Below are 20,755 nucleotides of genomic sequence, written 5' to 3' on the forward strand. Positions count from 1 at the left end.
TTACAAGGTCTTTCTCATTCCATGCAATAATAACTCAAAAGACTGTTTTAAAAATGTGCTCTGATCTTTGCAAAATATGCAGAAAATGGATGGAAAAATCTGTTTTGCTTTGGGTTTATTTCTTTTCTATTTGCTTTGTTGTTGTTGTTTTGTTACGCTTTTATTGCTGTTTTTAATGTATTATCCATTAGATATTCCAATCGTAGTTGGGAGTGTTCTAGAAAGTTGAATTTTTAGAAAAAGTTCATATTTAACTTTTTCCTTTAAAAATATTTATTTTTTAATGTGTTATAAATCTAAACTTTCAGATCCTGAACTATTTTAAAGCACTGGATTAGCACCTATTTAAACTTAGTTATGCCAATCAAAACATATGAGAATTGAATTGTCCTATTTTTTTTTTCATTATGAAACATGACATGAGAGAAAACCATCACCAGCCAAACAATATAATTTCATGTTTTTGTGGCAGTACCCCTACAGGAATCTCCCATGTGTGCTTTTTCAACATTAGGGAGATATCATAACACTGCTTTTCCTGCATGACAATCACTTATAGCCAGTGTAAAATTTTTGCTTAGAAGCAAAGTCAAATTGGATTCACTAAAATAATTGTCATAGGAGCTGAACACTTCTGAAGGACTATAAACAAACAACAACAAAAATAACAATAAATTACAACGTATTGTTTTGAAGAGCAACAAAGGTTCAGCTGTTATACCATGGACTAAGTGCAACGGCAGTATATACAGAAGACAGTAACAGAAACCCAACTGTGCACAGCCAAATAAGATCACAGAGGATTTAGGAACATCAGAGAAAACAAAGGTTATCCAAAAATGATCCAGCATATCCTTATAAGAGCTAATCTTACCTTAGCAGGAAGGTGAACTATGATCTTAAAATCCGTCTTCGGTCTCTGTCTTTACGATTTAGAAAAAGCTTTATTTCTGAGTGACCGTATGAGGAAAGAAATTATTTATATCCCTCATGAACTTATGATATAGAAGCAAAGAGAAATATGTAGGTGTTGACTGAGGATGATCACTTCCAAAAATAACTATATATTTTGAAATTAAGGAATGGTTGTTACTGTATAGTTGTTGAACTGTGGACTACCAGAGACAACAGAAAGTCAATCATGGTGCCAAAATTTAATTCCCTACACCAAGTTCATGCTACAAGCCCTACTTTTTTCATGCTGGTGCCACTCACCTCAGCATAATACTAATTTTTCAGCTTAATCAGGGTAATGGATTTGTTGTCATTATTTAATACTGATAGATTCTGTTTCCCAAGGGGAAAAAAAGTGGTTAGCATTTACCAAAAAAAAAAAAAAAAAAGAGAGAGAGAGAGATAATATGCATGTACAAAAAGAAACTCTTCTATTATCTTTTTCTCAGGCTGCAATAAGTCTAACTGGATGCTCCTTTCTGTTAAGAGAACTGATGGAAAAATGGCAACTATTTCACTGGTGTGTAAACTAATCATGGCTGGCTTGTTAAAGCAGAATTAAAAAATGGATATGAGTAAATCTTTTCCCAGATCATACCATGTCATTCCACTACATCCCCCAGAAGTTCCTGTCATCTTCTTCTTGGCCCCATGAGCACTGATTCATATATACCAAGCACACCAGCTCCAGTCTGAGCAACTGCAGCGACAGTTTCCTTAACCACTTGCTGCCTAAAGGACTCACTTCAAATGTCAAATGATCAGGACACACTCTCTAGTGCTGCTTTCTGGAATGACATGAAGATCAATGGGAACACTGGCTGTAAGGAGATCTGAAGACCACAAAATGCTCAGATCTCCTTGGGAATCTAAGATGACCTTAGCATGCCATGCAATCACCCACAACAACAGATATTGGGGCATGCCATCAGGACACTGAGACAAAAGCCCACATCAGTGAAGACTGGTACAAAACTAGGCAATGTGTAAAAGAGTGGGATGAGGATCTGAGGAAGTGATAGGGCTAGAACAAAGGCTGCTCAGAGGGCAGGAGGAACGGGCACAAGAGTCTCTGCCAGCTAGATCAAAGAGACTGAATAAAGCCAAGATCCCCACAACACATCACGCCTTGCTTACAACAAATATCTACAAAACACTGGCAAAGTGCCCACTCTCTTTCTCATGTTTTTTCACAGGGATGATGGCAACCCTCTACAGTCAGTTACTCTGCTAACTCCAGTGGCAGTGTTTCTGTGGTGGATATTTAACTTCATTATGGATCCTTGCAGCTTTCAGCAAGATGCCACACAGCAGAGTTTCTGGGGGTGAAAGAGGAGCTCAGTTTATTGCTTGCTACTACTTGTTTCAAAGAGGCAACAGCCCACACAGAGTCATATTCAAAGAGCATTTAATGAGGAGCTCTAAATATAGGCCATGCTAGAATTCAGGCTCCTGGTTTGAACATTGGAGATCAAATCTTCACGTCTTGAATCCTCCTGATGGCAAGTCAATGGCAGCTGGACTGGGAATATATGAAATACATGTATGTCTAAAAATCAAGCCACTGTCTCATGGCCTGTCACAGTGGGCACCACAAATTAGCAGATGCTTTTAACAGTAATATTTCACTTGAATAGTTCTTAGCTGAAATAAATAAACAAGCAAATAAATAAATAGGTAAATAACTAAATAACTGATAGATAATTGTATCCCCTCATCTTAAAAAAAAAAAAAAAAAAACATGTTTGTGAAAATAAATCACCATTTAGAAGGCATTCGATGACTTTTTATTGATGATCATCATAAAAGAATCTGGCAAGGAAATGAATTATTCTTGCTTCAAAGAACAAGTTTTTAACAGCCTGGACCATGCTGAATAATGGCTATGTCAATACAGACATGTCTGTAAGCAATTGAACTCAAGCTCTGGCCATCAAGTCCTTTCTTACCTGGCAGGTTTAGCCCATCCAGGGGTGAGAAGCCAGAACTAACAGTCAGCTCCAGCCCACCCTTTTTCCACAGCAAATTGCCAGCAAGCCTTTTTGATGGCCTTTTAAAAGTAAAAGAGATCAAATATAGATAAGCTCTTTTAAAATAATGAACTCTTAGTATAAATACCCAGTTCTGCTACTGCTGCTGCTGCTGCAGAACATGAATTGAACTGATACGAATTGTGCTGTTTACAAGCACATTCCTTGAGTCTCTGAGCTGGTCCTGGGTTCAGGGGACTCTGACATTTACAAAGAGTTTAACTATCCTGAGCCTACTACTTTTTAATGTCCTCCCCAGTGCAGGACCCTAATCTCAAAAACTGACTGAAAACTGAAGCAGTAAAGTCAAGTTTTCTGAGTTATTTTGCTGTTTTTAAATTGGGATTAAAAGATATTTAAAAGTCATGTGTGTGTCTGTGTGTGTGTTTTACAGAGCACTTGACCATGTAATTATGTGAAGTCAAAATACTGTTTTCAGAGGCATCCTTTGTTCTAGAAGTTCCTGACCTACAAATTCTTGACGCTGCAACCTGTTGGTTGTAGAGATGTAGTCCAAAACTAGGTGGCTGTTCCATCTTACCCTGCTGCAGCAAATCTGATTGGGGTTATTATGCTTATAATTCACAAGAACAACTGTTTTAAAGATGTTTTGGATAGCAATAGTAGCTGCAAGCATGCTGTCTTTGTGTTCTTTCTGTTTTGCTTTCACATTCAGAGTAATGAGTATGTTTTAGCTTATGAATCCTTCCTTTGTAACAAAAAATTAGTCATAATCAGTTGAAAGACCTGCCTTGTCCCCCAAACACTATCAGTCTGTCCCTGTAAACATCCTCAACTCAAAAGCAAGATTCTTCTGTCTTCTGCAACAATGCTGTTGATATATGTTCAGTTTCCAATACAAATGTGTATTATCTCCTTTTCTCCATTGTTTCATTTAGATGAAAAGCATTAATACTCAGCCACCAATAACTATGCTCAGCCACCAATAACTATGCTCAGCCACCAATAACTGCAATTTTGCAAAGCATTTGGAGGTACAGCCTGCCTGAGTGACAACATGAAAAATGAGTCTGTCATGTATGCAACTACCATTATGAGCTAAATAGAAATCAAGCATTTAAGAAGGATTTGGTGTTCCAGGTCTTAGAATCCTGAATATCAGTTAATCAATCATCACTTAATGTGTCTCGTGCATGCCCACAACTTTCTGTTTTGCAAAACTCGTTTATAGTTACCCCCAAGCTGCCTATTGGACCTAATACTAAAATGGAACTTTCAACATAATTTTCATAAATTTGCATTTTTGGTCTTTGTCACCTTTTTTTTTTTTTTTAATTACTTCTGAAAACAGTGGTGTCCTAATACTTGAGAAAAAGCCCCGGTAGCTATAAAAGGGCAATCACAAAGAAAAGAATCATAGAACCTCTTCCCTCCTGCCCGTGTCCCCAGCTACATATTAAGCATATTAAGGCAAAAGAGATCATCAGAGAGACAGGAACAGTAAAATGAAAGAAAGGTTATAAGGGCGGGAAGAAGTACATATGACTTAATTATGTCCCACCAAAGGTCCATCTAACCCTACATTCTCTCCTTAAAAGAGGCCAAAAATGAGTGTCTGAAGCACATACAAGACAGACAGCTTATGTTGTATTTGCAATTGGCATTCACCTCATCTCCAGCTGTATGCAGCCCAAGGAATTTCAATCCTTTATGAGGTTTTTGTGTAGTTAGTAATCCTCAGTTTATTTCTGTTTCACTAACTTATCCATCTTACCTGAACACAATATTTATCACCCAGAATTTCCACAGCAAGGAGTACCACAAATTATTGGCTACTGTATAAAGAATCACCATGTCATATAAATCACCATGTCCCTGTCCATGGCAGGGGGGGGTGAAATTAGATGATCTTTTTGGCCCATCTGCAGCCTGTCAGCTCTTTCCAGCCACCCAAAACATGTTTTGTAACCCAGTCTGACCTCAGAGGGACCCTGCTTTAAGCAAGAGTTTGGTGTTGATGATCTGAGGTCTCCTCCAACCTGGATTATCCTGTGGTTTTATGGTTTTAAAGATACCTGTAGTTTCCCTCCACATTTTTTTTCCTTTCATCCTGAAGAATCCCAGACAATTAAGTTGCTCCTTATATACCAGACCATACATTTGATTATTTTCTTTCAGTTAATGCTTTCCAGTTCTAAATAGTCTTTCTGAGACAGAAAATCTAAAGCATCCACAAAGTTCAAGATGGAAGCAATTGCACAGATGTATGCAGTGGATTCAGCATGTTTTCTTCTCTCCATTTCTATCCTTATAATTGCTAACATTTGATCTGCTTTTTGACCAAAGTTATATATTGAGACGATATTTTCTTAGAGCTATTTACAAGACTGTAACTGCAAGATTTCATTCTCATGTATTAATAGCTCAGAGTTCATCACTACCTATTTAAAGATAGGACTGACTCTGTTCTGAGTTCTCAAGAGTTTTTCTTTCTATGAGAAAAGTAGCTGAAGCACTCAGATTACAGCACCTTGCTGGAGAAAGAGACAAAATTTTGTAAAATTTTTAGTTTTGAAAAGGACTTATTCAAGACACCAGAGCATTGTAACAAGATAAAACATTTCCTGCTTTCGGGAGCTGAGCTGTTGAGTAACATGAGCTCATTCACAAGCCCAAATTCAGCACTCAGAAAGCAATAAATGGGGAAAAGTGGGCAACAAAAGACTGTGATTCACAGACACCAGCCTATTGAATATTCTGGGAAGAGCCAAGACAAGGTACCAGAGTCAGAGTTTAAGTTTAGGTCCTACTCCTCAAATAATGTTTGATACTCTCATCTACTCAGGTTTCACAGCCCTCAACTGTTAGGTACTCCCAGGTAACTAATCCAGACAGATCCTTCTCAGAAAATAGAAAACCACATGTATTTGCTTATGTGCTTATTCTTCACTACAGAAAGTATAGGGGATCTACATTTTAATTCTCCTTCTCATAGACTAGGAGCAACATAAATCCTGTAACCACCAGCATCCAAAAAGGAAGAGTATCACTTTCTTCCATTAGGACAAGGCCAATGAATCAGCTGAAACTGCAGCATCAAGAATCCCAGCTGAGTGCCCCAACCTCCACAGGAATCAGTCACTGTTTCTTGGCCAGTAAACCTCTTTGACCTAAAAATCAGAAGTGGTCTAAACTGCAACGGTTGAATGGTACAGCAAAATTGGGATGGATATGCTGGAAATTCACATCAGTTAATCATTGAATCACAGATGATCACTGGCCTTTAAGATTAAAAATGTCATGTCCAAAAGGCCTTTTTCCTGAAAACAACTGCAGATACCTAGGATGTTTTTCTAATGTATTAAAGTCCTTTAGGAGTATGCTTCTTTTCATACTCCCACTTAACACATATATGCAGATGAAGTGTAAAGCAGAACCTGTCTTCATTAGAAAACTGTATATATTTACTTACTATACTTTCAAAAGCAATTTCCTAAAAAAATAAGCAGTTGTGAAGAGCCCAGAAACACCATAGCTTGTAAGCAGTTCGCTTTGCTACATGTCATATTCAATATTCTGCTCACCATGGAAGTTAAGCAAATATAACGCAAATTTAGTAGATTTCATGGAAGAGGCAAAGGGATTTGGTCAACAGCAAATTTAGCAGTCACTAATCCCGCTTCCCCTGTCCCTTCCCACCCAAGTAAAACAAATGTTTAAATTCCCCAAATGGTAAAGTTCAGCATCTTGAGCCCTGTTAAACCTTATAAGCCAAAGTAAATTCCATTTCTCTGATTAAACCAAAAGTACTTACAAAAATCATAAACAAACTGTGTTCATGAGTTTTTCTTGTTCTTTTCCTTGAGTAAGCACTTTTAAATTTAATATCATTCAGAAAGATGATTCTGCTACATATTTTTGTCCAAAATGAAAGAAAAAGTAATCTCTGTTGAGGGTAAGAAAATGGAATATTTCAAGAATTAAATATTGTAAAATTCAAATAAATGCATCCCTTGCCCAGAGTGTCTCTGCACTATCTTTTCACCATGCTCTCCTCTTATTTCCTTCCTGATCATAATTATTTTTGAAGGGAGGTTCTCTGTCCAAGATGCTCAGCACAGTTGTCTTCAGCCTTTTTCATTAATTCTAATATAACGCTACATAAAAAATGTTTATTTAAGTAATATATAAATAAATAAATAAAGACAAGTCCCTAGGTAGTATAACTAGCAAAACATGGCTAGCAAATCAGTTAATTTTGCTAGTATAGGAATGTTAGCCCTCAATCCCTCAGTCCTTCTCCACCCAAAATGAAAGAGTGTATTAAAAGAACCCATCTAATTGATTTCTGCAAAATCATAGAATCATAGAATATCCTGAGTTGGAAGGGACCCATAAGGATCATCAAGTCCAACTCCTGCCTCCACACAGGTCTACCCAAAAATTCAGACCATATGACTGAGAGCACAGTCCAAACACTTACTAAACTCTGTCAGGCCCAGTGCCTTGACTACGTCCCTGGGGAGCCTGTTCCAGTGCTTGACCACCCTCTCAGTGGAGAATCTTTTCCTGATATCCAATCTGAACCTCTCCCATCACAAAAAAGTATTGTGATAAAAGGCCTTGTCAAAGTTGCTGCTTACAGAAAACACGTCACACATTAGGTCAGACTACTCAAGTGTTGGGTAAGTTTTACCTCATATTTGCCACTTCAGCGCTTTCTCATTCCCTCTTCTGCAGTATTTTGTGCCTGGTTTTATATCCCTAGACTGAACAGGACTGGAGACTGTGGGCAAAAAAATGATGCCCTGGGTAATAGCCACTGTCAGACTGGAGATATTGGGGATTACAGACTTCACCTCAACTCACCAATAAACTATATGGTGGTTGGAGAATAGAGTTCCAAAGTCCAACTGAAGTTTGGTAGATCATATATCATACTTTCAGATGTAGGTCATATATCATACTTTCAGATTCACTGCAGCTCTCGTCAAAAAAAACTCTGATTCATGTCCAAGTAGAGACATCACCATTTAAAAACAAAGACTACTAAAGTATTTATTCATGATCTAAATGAGAAAACAATGGTTAACTTTTAAAAGCAGCACAAAGAAAACAACGTTAAAAAACTATAAAAGAAAACAGCACTATTAAAGTACAGATCTCTCTGCTGTCTTATGATGTAGATCTCAAGACCATGGAATCACACTGTTGTATATGGAAGTACAACAAAATGAAAGTCCAAATCTTCATTTCATGACTGTCACCACCTTTCTCTGTGCAACAGCAGACTGGATGCTGTTTAAGCCATTTCAAGATGTAGATCAAAACTCCATATTCCTGCTCCATGTTTCTTCAAAAATAGCAATATCAAAGTGAAGAAAGTTCAAAGTTTAGGTTGCTATTTTGCTTTATAAGTAATAAAAATGTATAAATGGTAAAAATATCACTGAAAAGAAATATATGTCCTTGTAAAACCAGAGCACACTGCCATGTGTGGCAGTGAATTACGGGTGTTTTTAACACGGCACCTCAAGCTTGTACAGTAAACAACTACCTCACACATTCCAGGTTTTCATTTTAATAAGCATTAAAGATCATGGGTCAAGAGCTACGTGGTATCCTTTCCACATATGTGCCTGTGCTGTGTAAAGGACATTTACAATGAGTAGAAATAAATTTAAATCACTACATGCTCAAACCTAGAAGCTGCTGTCCAAATTAATCCTGACCAAAAAAGTCAAGCACATGCTGACCTTTCAGTGAGTAAATAGTCCCAGCTACCTGTCTCTTCACAGTGTGCCACACTTTTCAGGGCAAGTGATATAGTGTGAGCCTGTCTCCAGTGGAATCTATGAAACAAATGACCTGGGGAGGCAGCAGAACCACACACTCCATTAGTCCTGTCCAAAACGACAAGATAAACTGATTACTTGCAACTTGCTCCAGAAGCTATGGTCTGAATTTACAGGAAGTCAGCCACGTTGGGATAAAGACAGAGAAGTTACCTCTTAGTTATTGCAAAGAAGGCACTTGAGTTACACTAAGAGTTACTGCAGTTACCATATTGAATTCACAACTTAGCTTCATCCAAAAAGAGAAGGTGGGGGGGAGGGGGGAGGGTATTAGGAAGAGAAGGAAAAGAAAAACATTACCTGAAGGCCTTCTATGGCTAATCTAAGCATGCTTGGTGTGAGCTTGGAGGCCTGCTTGAAGGTGAAGTTGCTCCAGTCTATAATCAAAACAAACCCATTCACTTGCAGCTCGGGGTCTTCTATCATGGCTTCTAAAGAAAGAAGTATGGCGCGCAAAATATCCACCAGTGTGTACCTGTGAATGTGAAGCGGAGAATTAGTTAGGCCATGTATGCCAAGATAGGGTAAGAGCACAGACAGGGAGAAGTTCTGAGTGTTCCTCCTTTGCACTGCTTATCCGAACAGAAAGGGATGCACATGTAACCTCAGAAGCTAGGGGTATGTAAAGCCAGGAAAGTCTCAAAAGCTCAGTTAGTTGACTTCATCCTCTGAAGCAGGATTATAGACATCTAAACCATCAGCTATCCAAAAGAAAAATACAAGAATATAAAACACCAATTTGTCTGTACAAATTTAAAACAAGTAAACAACAGAAGGTTTGTTTTCCCCAGGAAATAATAGGGGAAGCTTTGTTTTCCATGATTCTTCTTTTCATTTAAGAAAGTTTTAGTTTTAGTTTTAGTTTTAGTTTGAATTTGATTTGTTTGACTAGGATAAGATTTTTCATATTCTCCTCTATATTTTCCACTTTTCTGAGATATAACTTTTTTCTAATATTTTACTCTTCTGAGATCTAAAGTTTGCAGGTAGTTTGGTATGCTCCCTCTTTTTTGTTCAGATTTTTTTCAGCAGGGAGAGTGAACTGCACAAGCAAAATTCTTCTCTGTAATTTCCCTATGGAAATCCTCAAGACTCTGAAATTCTCTATTTCCCTTTGGCAGGGAAAAAAAAAAAAAAAAAAAAAAAAAAAAAAAAAAAAAAAAAGGCCATTACTGAAAATGGAAGTTTTTCCTTGAGGGATCAAAGGTTTGATTGTTTCTGCAGCAGGTACAGTAAAGCAAGCTTGGTGCACCCTGCCTGCCCTGTGCAAAACTCCCCAGCAGGGAAGGGGCAAAGCCTCAGGAATAGCAGAGGTGATGCTCCCCCTCTCTCCAAGCAGCACAGCTCCCCATGCAAAGGCAGTGGAGGCACCTAATCAAAGTGCATACTAAAAATCCCTGTATGATCTACATTTTGTACAACTGCCAGGACCAGGATTAAAGTGCGCTTACCCTGAGGGAGTGAGGTGTAGAGCATTGTGTTCAGAGGCAGGGGCTGGGACAGAGAGTGGCCAACTGCCTCCAAACCCTCTGGTTAGCTCCAGAAGGTGGTACAGGTCTCATAAATAGTATTTTTTAAATAAAATTAGTTGGAAATACACCCTGTAAGAGACCTTCCCAGGGGAAAGGTGCCACGGAGGAGGAAATTATATCAATTGATGATTCATTGGGAGAGCTATTTACAAATGTCCTCAGTATGAGGAAGATCTACTAGAACTCATATTTACAGGAAAAGCATTAGAAATACTCAAATCATAAAATTAGCTTAACCCCACTTGCCATTTATACCACCCCATTTAAAATACTCATTCTCCAGGAGAGAAGCTCCTCAAAGCAGATGGCTGCTGCAAACACCCAACCTCCAGTCCAAGAAGATTCCCATGTTCCCAATATAGATCTCTGACATCCTCCCTAGGAACTTTATGAACACATCACATGCTTTGGATTAATAGTTCTCTGGTAGCATAAGGCTGCTAGAAATCCCATGCATTAGACATAAGGATGCTTTGATCAGTCCTCTAAGACAGTCCCTAAAATATTTTATGTATACCTAAGTGATACATGTAGAGATGTATATGTGCAAACACATATATACATAACAATATTCTTAATTTGTTCAAGACAATGGAAAAACTGTCAGGTACCAATGAGGCCAGGACTTCAGACACCACAGAGAGTAACCAATAGTCACAGAGCTGGGTCTCCACAAATCTGTGCCATATTCAGCATAACTCCTATTTCATGTTTGCTTAGTGTAAGAAATACAGTCCACAGTGCAATGACAATATTGTATATTTTCCCACAGGAAAAGACAAAAGGTTGTCCTCTCAGTGAAAACAAGTCCTGAAGAACAAAGATCTAGCTAAAAGCAAACAAGAACATTTTCTACCAAAGGAAGGTACTTGAAGTACTCTTTTAAGTCTAAAAAGCCATATTAAGAGAATGCAGGGACATGTCACTAAGAAAGAAGCTTCTCCCCTCAAATACCCTTTGTAGCAATTAGTTGGAAATAGGAGCTATCTTTCATTCTGTAATGGACATCTTCTCTTGGTTTTGACACTTTGCTTAAGTACAAAAGGGAAAAACAGAAAAGACAAATCCATTAGTGGATTTTTGAAGCTTCTTTTCCTCTGGACACATGCTGAGGCAAGCCAGAAATGTAAACTTGGTGAAATAGATGAAACTTAGGTGCTACAAATGGCAATCTGAATACTGCAGGTATCACTTGAACAGTACAAGCAAATGAAATATGATTAAAGAAAATATATTAAAGCTTTCCAATAGCACATAGTTATTTATGTACAGACTCGTCTTAAATCCACTCCACCTGCATGTTGTGAAACTTTTCACCTCCCTGCTACTGCTGTTCATATCAGCACCAGGATGCACAGGCTGTACTAAAATATGTGCTCAGCTCTTGGCTGGACTTTAGGGAAATTAAAATCCTCTGTATACAAAAGGTGGGAAAAATTACTTGGTGCAGATATACAAAAAACACGCATCAAGCAAACCTATGGGTACACCATTACCCACAGGTAACCACAAGATAACCCAAATTCCACTGAACTTGTTTACACAGTCTCACACAAACTATCTGCTATGGGCTGTCTCCAGACAAACACTGGAAATTTAACCAGTAGGTAGGTGTGGGTGACTGCAGTATTATGCTGGACAAATTATCATTCTGAGCATGGAGACCTGTTTTGCACAATAGCCATGCTATGTTATTCCTGCATTAGTTATTCTAAACGCGCAATTGTCTCTCCATAATTAACTCTATCCCAGACAAAGCCACAACAGGAATATTTGCCAAAATAAGTCTTTTATCAGCTTTCACAGATGTGTGATGAAATGTATCTCACACCTTCATAGCTAAAAGTTAAACTCCATCTGCTGAAAGCTGATCATCCAGTCCTTCCTGAAGTGTAAGTCCCTGGAAAGCTGGAACACCAATTCCAGAGACCTGCATTAGTCTGCATTTCATATGTTCTACTTCTGCAGAAATAGAGCACCCAGAGCACTATGTAAAAGTTGACGCACAAATTACAGTTTTAAGGTGACGCAAAAATTACTGGTTTAAGGTGTGCTTATACTTTAATGTTTTGCAGACTAGTTTGCAGACTTTCGCAAAAAATGATTTAAGAAGGTAGTATATTTTTTTCTTAGAAAAAGCTTTTCCTTACATAAGAGAGCCAACCTTGTCCGTGGGACTGCACTGCTGAAGACTGAAATTATTTTCTCTACAGATACAGAAATATGACTAATGAAAAGGATGTGCTGCTAGTGACTATGAAATAAATTTGGTCCAAGATGGCTTTGACTGCTTTTCTATATTTTACGGGGAAAAGAAAAGAAGAAAGAAAAAAAAAAATGAACATATTAACATTAATGCAAAGAGAATGTGGTGTTCAGTGTGAATGAAAGACACTACCATTTTATTCTTACTGATCGGTGTTAAGTTACAGTGTTTATTTAGGAGCCTCTCATTTTGCTCTGGCCCATTTCAAAGCGACTGCAGCATCACAGCCGAGTAAGCAGGGTGCGCTGGGCAGACCTGCTGCAGTGTGTGTCCTGTGGCCATTTGGGCTGTGCACAAACAAGTCCTGGTTTATTTATGCCTAACTGCAGTCACATTCACTTGTTTGAAGAGACACTTACAGGATTCACTCTATCCAGCAAGGTAGCACTACTTCATAGGATAATCTAGAATTCATGGTTAATTTAAATATATTTTATGCCCTCTATTTATAGAACTGTGCTTAATTCAATGTAAAGTTTAGACAACTGTTTTAGCCCAGATGATAATGTGAATAACACAAGCTAGAAATACGTCAACACATACATAATGCACTTATAATGTTCCTTTTCTGTGTGAGTCCCAGACTGAGTTCAAATGAGGTGGGGACTGGTGTCTCCTTCTCTTGAAATTTTTCATTCCAGTTGGCTTTGAGGCAATGAGTCTGCAAAGGCCTGACAAGTTAATACTTATGTTGACAGAGATTCTTACAAATACAAGAGGGTTACCATTTCTACCACAATGGCAACAGAGCCTACTAGAGTAATGCCTCACTGAGGCTTTGATTTATCAAAAACAGAACATCACAAACTACAGAACATTTCACTGTCTTGTAATTTATCAGTGGCAACAATTTACAGAAAACTTCTTTGATTTTTTTTTTTATGGGACACAAACAGCATCAAAGTTATCATAGGAAAAACTGCCTGGCAAACACTGCTATCAGTTTATCAGTTCTTGGTAGTACCTCACTATGATCTTTCATCTTCGATTCTTGGTTATGAGGCCTATGCATTCTCTCCACTCCCAGAGGCAGGAGTCAGAAGTCTGACACACAGGAGGCAGAAGTCTCATGTCAAATCCAGCTGTGTCAGCTGTTTTCAATACTTAATGTTCTTGGTGATAGGTGACATCCACCCTATCTTCTGTTTAGGCAGCTTTTGGTCCCAGCCAATTTACATTTAAACTGAATAACAGATTATCTAATTTGGCAAGGTTGCCTTCTTGCTTCTGTTGCCCCATCCTCACCCTATCCCTAGTATCATGAAATTTTAAGTAAATCGTAAAATTAAGCCTGAGTGGAATGATTCTGCTTCTCAGGATGTAAACTGTTAACTAGAAGAGAGAAAGGGTAGTTTATCTTCACTTGAATTTAAGTCACATATCTCTTGAAGGTCCCAAACATGTAAGAAATTCACAAACCTGTATTCTAAGATAACCACTGTCAGGGCAAGTAAAGCATTTCTGTCAAGGAAGCCCTAGTGCCACTGAGATTTAAAGGAGAAAACTAGCCATCATCCCATTTCTAACCTACTGTTCTGGCTTAATATTTTTTATAATTTTATTGAAAGAGCTCTCAGGATATACACAGGAGTACCTAGAAATGATGTCTAGAAATGATCACATTGATTCATCAGTCTGGGTATAGATTTGAGTGCTGAGAAGATGAGGGATCAAAAGTGGCAGCAGGCCCTTATTCAGAATAGAAAAGCATCACCAGTGTTATGCAAATGTACAGGGGAAAAGGAAAGAAAAAAAAATGTGTCAAAGATTTTATAAGATTTCATCAATCTCTTTGATTCATACTTAATACCATTCATTACTCCTTCTGGTAGCCCAGTGTCTAAGAGCCACAACCATGGAGAAAGAATCAGCTGACCTAAGTTTTACACACACACTGATCATAAAGATGCCTAGCCAAAACACAATCCAAATACACATATGAATAGGTGGATATGGATACATGAGGAAAAGCTAGGAAACATAAGATATTCAGCAGGAGAAGCTACAGAAATAAATGAATTTGCACTAGTTAATAAATAATAATTGAAATATATTACTTCCATACAAAAATTTATTCTATTAACCAGGTATTTTTTATTGTTAATACGTTATTACTGTTGGTATTGCTATTTATTTTGTCACACTGCCTCCACCAGAGCTTGAAAAATACCCTGCCAACTCAGCTGGTTAATAGCGAGCTGAGGAACAGAGCAGCCACATAATAGATACAGAATTTAAATTTTCATATAACCGAAGGAAAAATTTCTAGCATTTCTGCAAATAAAAGTGCATCTTTGAAAGCAAAGCAGTGGACTCAGCCTTTGCTTTAAACTATCTGAGGCAACAGCAGCTCTAATGATAATAAGTGCAGTGGATTTCTGTATGCAGTGAGGATGTTGTGAGCTACTGGGTCACTATGACACAGACAAAAACGATGGATTTTTCTTCTGCAGTTTTCTATTGCACTTTCTAGGAAAGCTCTGAGATAATTAATGCAGGGAAAGATTTCAAATAAACAGTATCAAAACGGACCAATTTCCATGGGGGAACTTGCGTACAGATGCTGTGAAGCATACAGAAGAGCATGCAAGGAAACAGATCCTTTGCTGCAAAAGCTGAAGTTAATTGTACCATTAACTGAAAAAAAAACCTTCACCAGCTGGACATATTAAAAAAGAGGAGTCTTCAACTGCAAGTACACACCTACAAGCCAAATGTAGTTATGAATCAACAGTCTGGAAGATCATACGGAAGGCTGATTCCCCCCGGAGTGCTATCCTGGCAGGAATGCTATCCATCTTGACTTCCCTAACAGTAGAGGAAGGATGGAGAGTTCAGCAGGGTCCTGTTGAAAAGCTGCTGGGCTACTCCATGCCTTATCCTTCACCTTGCTTCCTTTTTTCTTTTCTTTTCTTTCTTTTTTTTTTTTTTGTTTGTTTGTTTGCTTTAAATACATGTCTGATTTGGTTGTTCAGATGGTAGGACATCTGGTACAGTTTTCAGGCCCTTCTTTAATTTAGTGATTTAACATTGAGTACACAGGCTTGTTTTACCACAGGAATTCTTGCCTCCCACGCTTTTCTTTCTAATTGGAACTATGTAAATCATAGGCTGCTGGTGCTATATAAATCATCTATAGTATGTCTGCAATTCATTTAAATAACAAATTGGAACTTTTTATTTCTAATGGTTACATGCTGGCCATAATAACTTGTACACACATGATAAATTTGGAGGCTTGCTGTGTTCTATTTACTTAGTTTATGAAGCATGTGATGAGGTCCTAACAAAACAAACTTTGAAAAGTAATCCTCCCAGTGATGCTGTCAGGGGAGCGCTGTTTACATGTTGCAGTACCTCAAGTCAGCTAAGGCATAAGCTTGAGGCATACTGTGCAGCAACTCCACTATGCTCCCTACACAATACCCCCCCAGGTCCAGTTGTGAACATCACATAATGGAAGACACGCAATTAATTAGAAAAGAAAGTGGCCTAGCTCTATTCCCAGATCTGCCACTGACTTGTTGTGTGCCTTGGAGCAAGCCACTCCCAATGTCTGGGCTTCAGTGCTCTCCCCTTTGTCTGCAGGGTCTGTGTGAAAGCAAATCCCTCGCCCTGGCGGAGAGGCATGCACTGCTGAAGAGCCTTGGGGACCCTGTTGCAAACACGGCCCTTAGGTACTCTGGTGGACCTCAGTCACTTTGCTATTATAAGATAGAGCAAAAGGACTGTAGAAAGGAATGACAGTTTCTTAGGAAATAGGACTTCCTGAAAAAATCACAATACATTTCCTGTTGTGTCAGCTGGTAAGTTTAAATATCAGCACATCCAAGAAGAAAATAAAGCTATTCATTTCACATGGCAATTATTTTCTGCAATGCAACTTTCTGTCTGAACTCAAGTTCTTGGTGTTCTTTTGACTAGGAAGTATTGGTCTAAAAATATCATATAAACTTTTGAGAATTGTTTTCATTATCGAGAAATAAGGGAATACAGTAGGCCATGCTACCTGTAACAAGGGAACACCTTCATGGTAGATGCATGATTTAATAAACAGCCTAAACATTCACTTCTTTTCTAATTCTTCCTTTGGGGATTTTAAGAATTTTTGGAGTTTGTTTGTTTTAAATAAAAATTTGACCTGGTCTTTATGGGGAAAATAATACTACAGTGAAGCTACTCAATCCTTAGCTGTACCACCTCTGTTTGTCATTGTTTCTTCATCTCCCTCTGCCAGAAAAACAAAGCAGGAAAAGGACACTGGCCCCAGCTCTGCCTATGTGCATGCACACTTTTTAGTTGTCAGCATGGTTGTGAGCACTGCTTTGATTTGTGCCAAACAACATCCTCCTGGTCCCTGGGAACAATTCATGGACTGGCAAGGGCCAGGGAGCTTTCCCAGTCAGCAGTGTGCATGTGGCCACCCTGTCTGGAGAGGAGGAGAGGCATGATGGTCCCCCAGGCAGAGACCCATCCCTAGCTGGAGCACCCACTGGTGCCAAGAGTGGAGTGATCACTCCCTGCAATGGCCATTGACACAGCCTGCGAGAGGACACCTACCACAAACACTTTGAGGGCAGGCTCAAGCATGACAATCCCCCAGACTGCGGTCTTTCTATCCACATTGCTAGATGTTTGTGTTCTCCCCAACTCAAATTAGGTGAGCTTGGGATACGTGCACAGTTCATTATATCAGCCCTGCCAGTGCCCTGCTTGTGTTGATTGCACAAGACAATGTGGATGAAGGCAACTAGCAAAATTTTAAGTTCTCTAAGTGCTGCAGATCTTAAACCTGCTCCCAGCTGAGAACCTAGAGAAGCCTAGAGTTGCAGTGCTCAAAGGTGCAGGTTTTAGAGAGTCCGCCCTTTATGGACTCATTCATTTACATTTAAGTCAAGCTATTTGGTGACTGCAATTTTACACTGCAGGAGAAAATGCGCACGGCACCTGATAGTCACATATTATCAAGCTAATTGCTAAAAGAAAGGGCCTTGAAGATAGACAGCTTTTGGGTCAGCCTGCTACGTCAAGAAGTCAAAGAAGTGGTTGCTGTAACTCCCATCCTGGCATTTCCAGGTGGCTCAGGAAGAGCTTTCTTTAGCTGAGGGAAAGGATTCAGAGCCTCCGTTTCCTGCACAAGCAAACTTTTCAGCTCGAGAACCGTGATAGATACTCCTGATTTGCAAACAGCAACTACCCCCACTTCATCCTACTGTACCTGGGCAGCTCTGTGTTTGCTGAAGCAGAAAGACCAGCACAGGGAATGCAGCCAGCCTTTGTCAGAAGGCTAAGCACATCATCTACCATGCCAGCTCACTTGGGCTGAGGGCAGGCAGGCAGGTATAAACCTCAAATCACCCTGCTGAGAAGAGCAGCTGAGCACTTCCCACATCCCTCCCGAAATGCAGCATGAGAAGGATGAAGAGGCCCTAAGCCACAAGATACATTTCTTCTGTCTTATCTCTCTGTTCCTCCCAGGCTGGTACCCAGCCCCCGCGGGCAGAGCCGGGTGTGTCCCCACTGCCCACCCACCTCCCTCTGCTCTGGCGCAGCCTTTCCCATGCATCCCCCGGGGGAAGAAGGGGTTAAGGCAGGCGGGTGGCTCCGCGTTTACCTGCTCTGGTCCCAGTTGGCAGCAAAAAGGACGAGGATCTTCCTGCCGTAGTGATCCAGGTTGGCCAGCCCGCCGGGGAAGCCGTCCTTCAGCGCCTGCTTGATGCCCGGGTCTGTGGCCTTGAAGCTCTTGAACATGTCCAGGTTCTGCTGGCGATATTCAAAGTACTGGGCCAGGAGGCGAAACGCCTCGAAGTGCTGAAACTTCCTGGCCCGAAGGAACCGCAGGATGAAGGCATCGTCGGTGCGGAGGAAGCCGATGTCCGGCCGGGTGATGACCATGTCCCGCACCTCCTGGATGTCCTGGTGCAAGGTGTCGGGGTTCTCGTTCAGCTCCAGCCGGGCTTTCTCCAGGGTCTCGGGGGAGAGACCTGCCTGCAAATGAGTCATGGCGCTGCCCTCCTCCTCCTCCTCCTCCCCGCCTCTGCTGACTGCGCTCCGCAGCCTCCCGGCCTCCGGCCCCGAGGCGAGCCTCCGGCCCCGGCGCAGCCTCCGCTCCCCGCTCCGCCGGGCCTCGCTCCGGCCGCCCAGACGCCGCGGCGGCTGCCGGCAGCCGGGTCCCGGGGGGCTGGCTCCCCCCGCCGGCACCGCGACGCCCCCGGGCTGCTGGCGGAGCCGCGTTATCTCGCCGGCATAGCGCCCTCCCCGCGGCGGGGGCCGGCGGCCCGCAGCATCCCCGGGGCCAGTCCGCAGAGGCGCCGACACCCGCCGGGGACGGGGCTGCGGGCTGCCGCCTGCCGCCCGCCCCCGCCGGGGACGAGGACGGGGATGGGGACGGGGACGGTGCCGCTAGGCAGGGCGAGGAGCGCCCCGGGGTGCTCCCCCGGCCCGGGGCTGGCAGGGGGGCTGCCCTTCCCGCAGCGGCACCATTTAGGGGAGATCGGCAGCGCTTCCGAAGGACTGCAGGAAGGAAAAAAAAAAAAAAAAAAAAAAAAAAAGAAAGAAAAAAGAAAAAGGTGGGGGAGGGGGAAGCCCCCAAAAAAATAAACGGAGGAGGAGAATGCGAGCCGGTCCGCAGGTACTTCGCTGGTACCGGTGCCGTGGAGCCTCCCGCTCGCCGCCAAGACGAGCGGAGCCTCGGCCTTGAGGATGCTCGTCCCCCTCCTGCGCCCTCCTCCGCTCCACGCCCCGGCTCCCAGATGGCACCAGCCGGCGCGGGGCGGCACGGCCCCGCCTTGCACACACACACACGCGCGCACACACACACACACGGACGGACGGGCAGACAGACAGACACAAGGAGCGACCACCGCGGGGGCTCAGCCCCTGGCCGCGGAGGGGGCCGGGGGAGAGGAGGGCCGGGGGCTGCGCGGAGCTTGCGCGGGGGCTGCGCGCAACAAGATGGTGGCGGCGCGGCGCGCAGGGGCGCGGAGCCCCCGGGGAGACCGAGGGTCCCAGTGAGGCTTGGAGCCCCTGAGAAATGCCCTTCGTCGAGAGAGGCCTCGCCTCCCAGCCCGCTCTTCGCGAGGATGCGAGCCTGGGTTTAAAATGGAGCAGCCCCTCTATTTTTTGCCTAGTGTCGGAGGCTGCGTGATTTAAATTGGCGTGGTGTTGCAACGGGCAAAAATATCCTGATTTCTGAGCATCAGTGAGGAAAGATGCCTTTTTCATGCGGGAAAGTTTGCCCCTGCGGTCTGATTTCGAGAAAAGTTCCTGCTGAAGAGCATCTGACCTTTGTCCGAGGGACTGGACCTTCCTGATGCAAATATGCCTGAAAATCTGTCTTACACCAAAGACAGAGAAAGCACAGGGAAGCCTACAACCTGTACCTCCTCCTTCTTCCTGTAGGAAGCACAGCTCTTTGATACTGCATTGGGCTTCTTTCCTGAGATTACGTAGCTAAAGCACACAGGCTGAATTATTGAAAAGGCATTGAGGTCACTGATCCTTACAGAGAGTGTATATGGGAATTACACCAGTTGGAAGCATAGTTGGTGTTCTAAGACAAATAAAGATACTCATAAAAGCATTTAAATGATACCCTGTATTTTCTGCAGACCTTCATCAGATGACAAAGATGACCTCGGCAGCTGGTGGGAGCCCTCAGCCATGAGCACGTGCTGGGTGTGTGGCCATGCAGTGAGCAGTAGTCATCAGGTGGCAAAATCATTATTTTTTCATGGAGTTAATGGACCTTTTGTTTCTACAGGGTTTTGTATTGTTCTTCACCAGATCTCTTTCTTTGTATCAAGTCAAGTTTTCACTGTTTCTTCATAGCAGCCTGGTCTCAAAATATCTGCAGCATGGACAGATGGGAGGGCAGACAGAAACACCACCTCTTACTCAGCTGGGTACCAAATTTCCAGTGGCACAGCCTAAAGCTGAAAGTGTTGGTAGGACCAGTTTATGAGTGCCCAGTGATCATGGCCCAGATTTATTCTATGTAAATTGCACCATGTTATTTGAGATGCCTTACTAGAGAGGAATATGCACAGTCTAACCGAGGGATGAATCATTCTAAAAATTCTTATATTTCTATGCTAAATGCCCTTAAAGTAGCTTCCTTACACAGATGTGATTCATCTGGGTTGATAACTTTTTCTT

The 20,755-nt window shown here is 41.6% G+C and overlaps 1 protein-coding gene across 1 annotated transcript in view; it reads right to left on the reverse strand.

Annotated features, from left to right (window-relative positions):
• The window catches only part of CLVS2 (clavesin 2), a 55,631-nt gene extending 36,331 nt beyond the window's left edge, over window positions 1-19,300 (reverse strand). The window contains exons 1-2 of the mRNA XM_068677568.1: window positions 18,213-19,300; window positions 9,101-9,275 (exon numbers count right to left, since the gene is read on the reverse strand). Coding sequence (XP_068533669.1) covers window positions 9,101-9,275; window positions 18,213-18,601 — 564 coding nt within the window. The 5' untranslated portion in view covers window positions 18,602-19,300. The remainder of the gene's footprint in view (window positions 1-9,100; window positions 9,276-18,212) is intronic.
• Window positions 19,301-20,755: the final 1,455 nt, after the last annotated feature.

Source organism: Anas acuta, chromosome 3 (assembly GCF_963932015.1).
Source record: "Anas acuta chromosome 3, bAnaAcu1.1, whole genome shotgun sequence".
Classification (NCBI taxonomy): domain Eukaryota; kingdom Metazoa; phylum Chordata; class Aves; order Anseriformes; family Anatidae; genus Anas; species Anas acuta.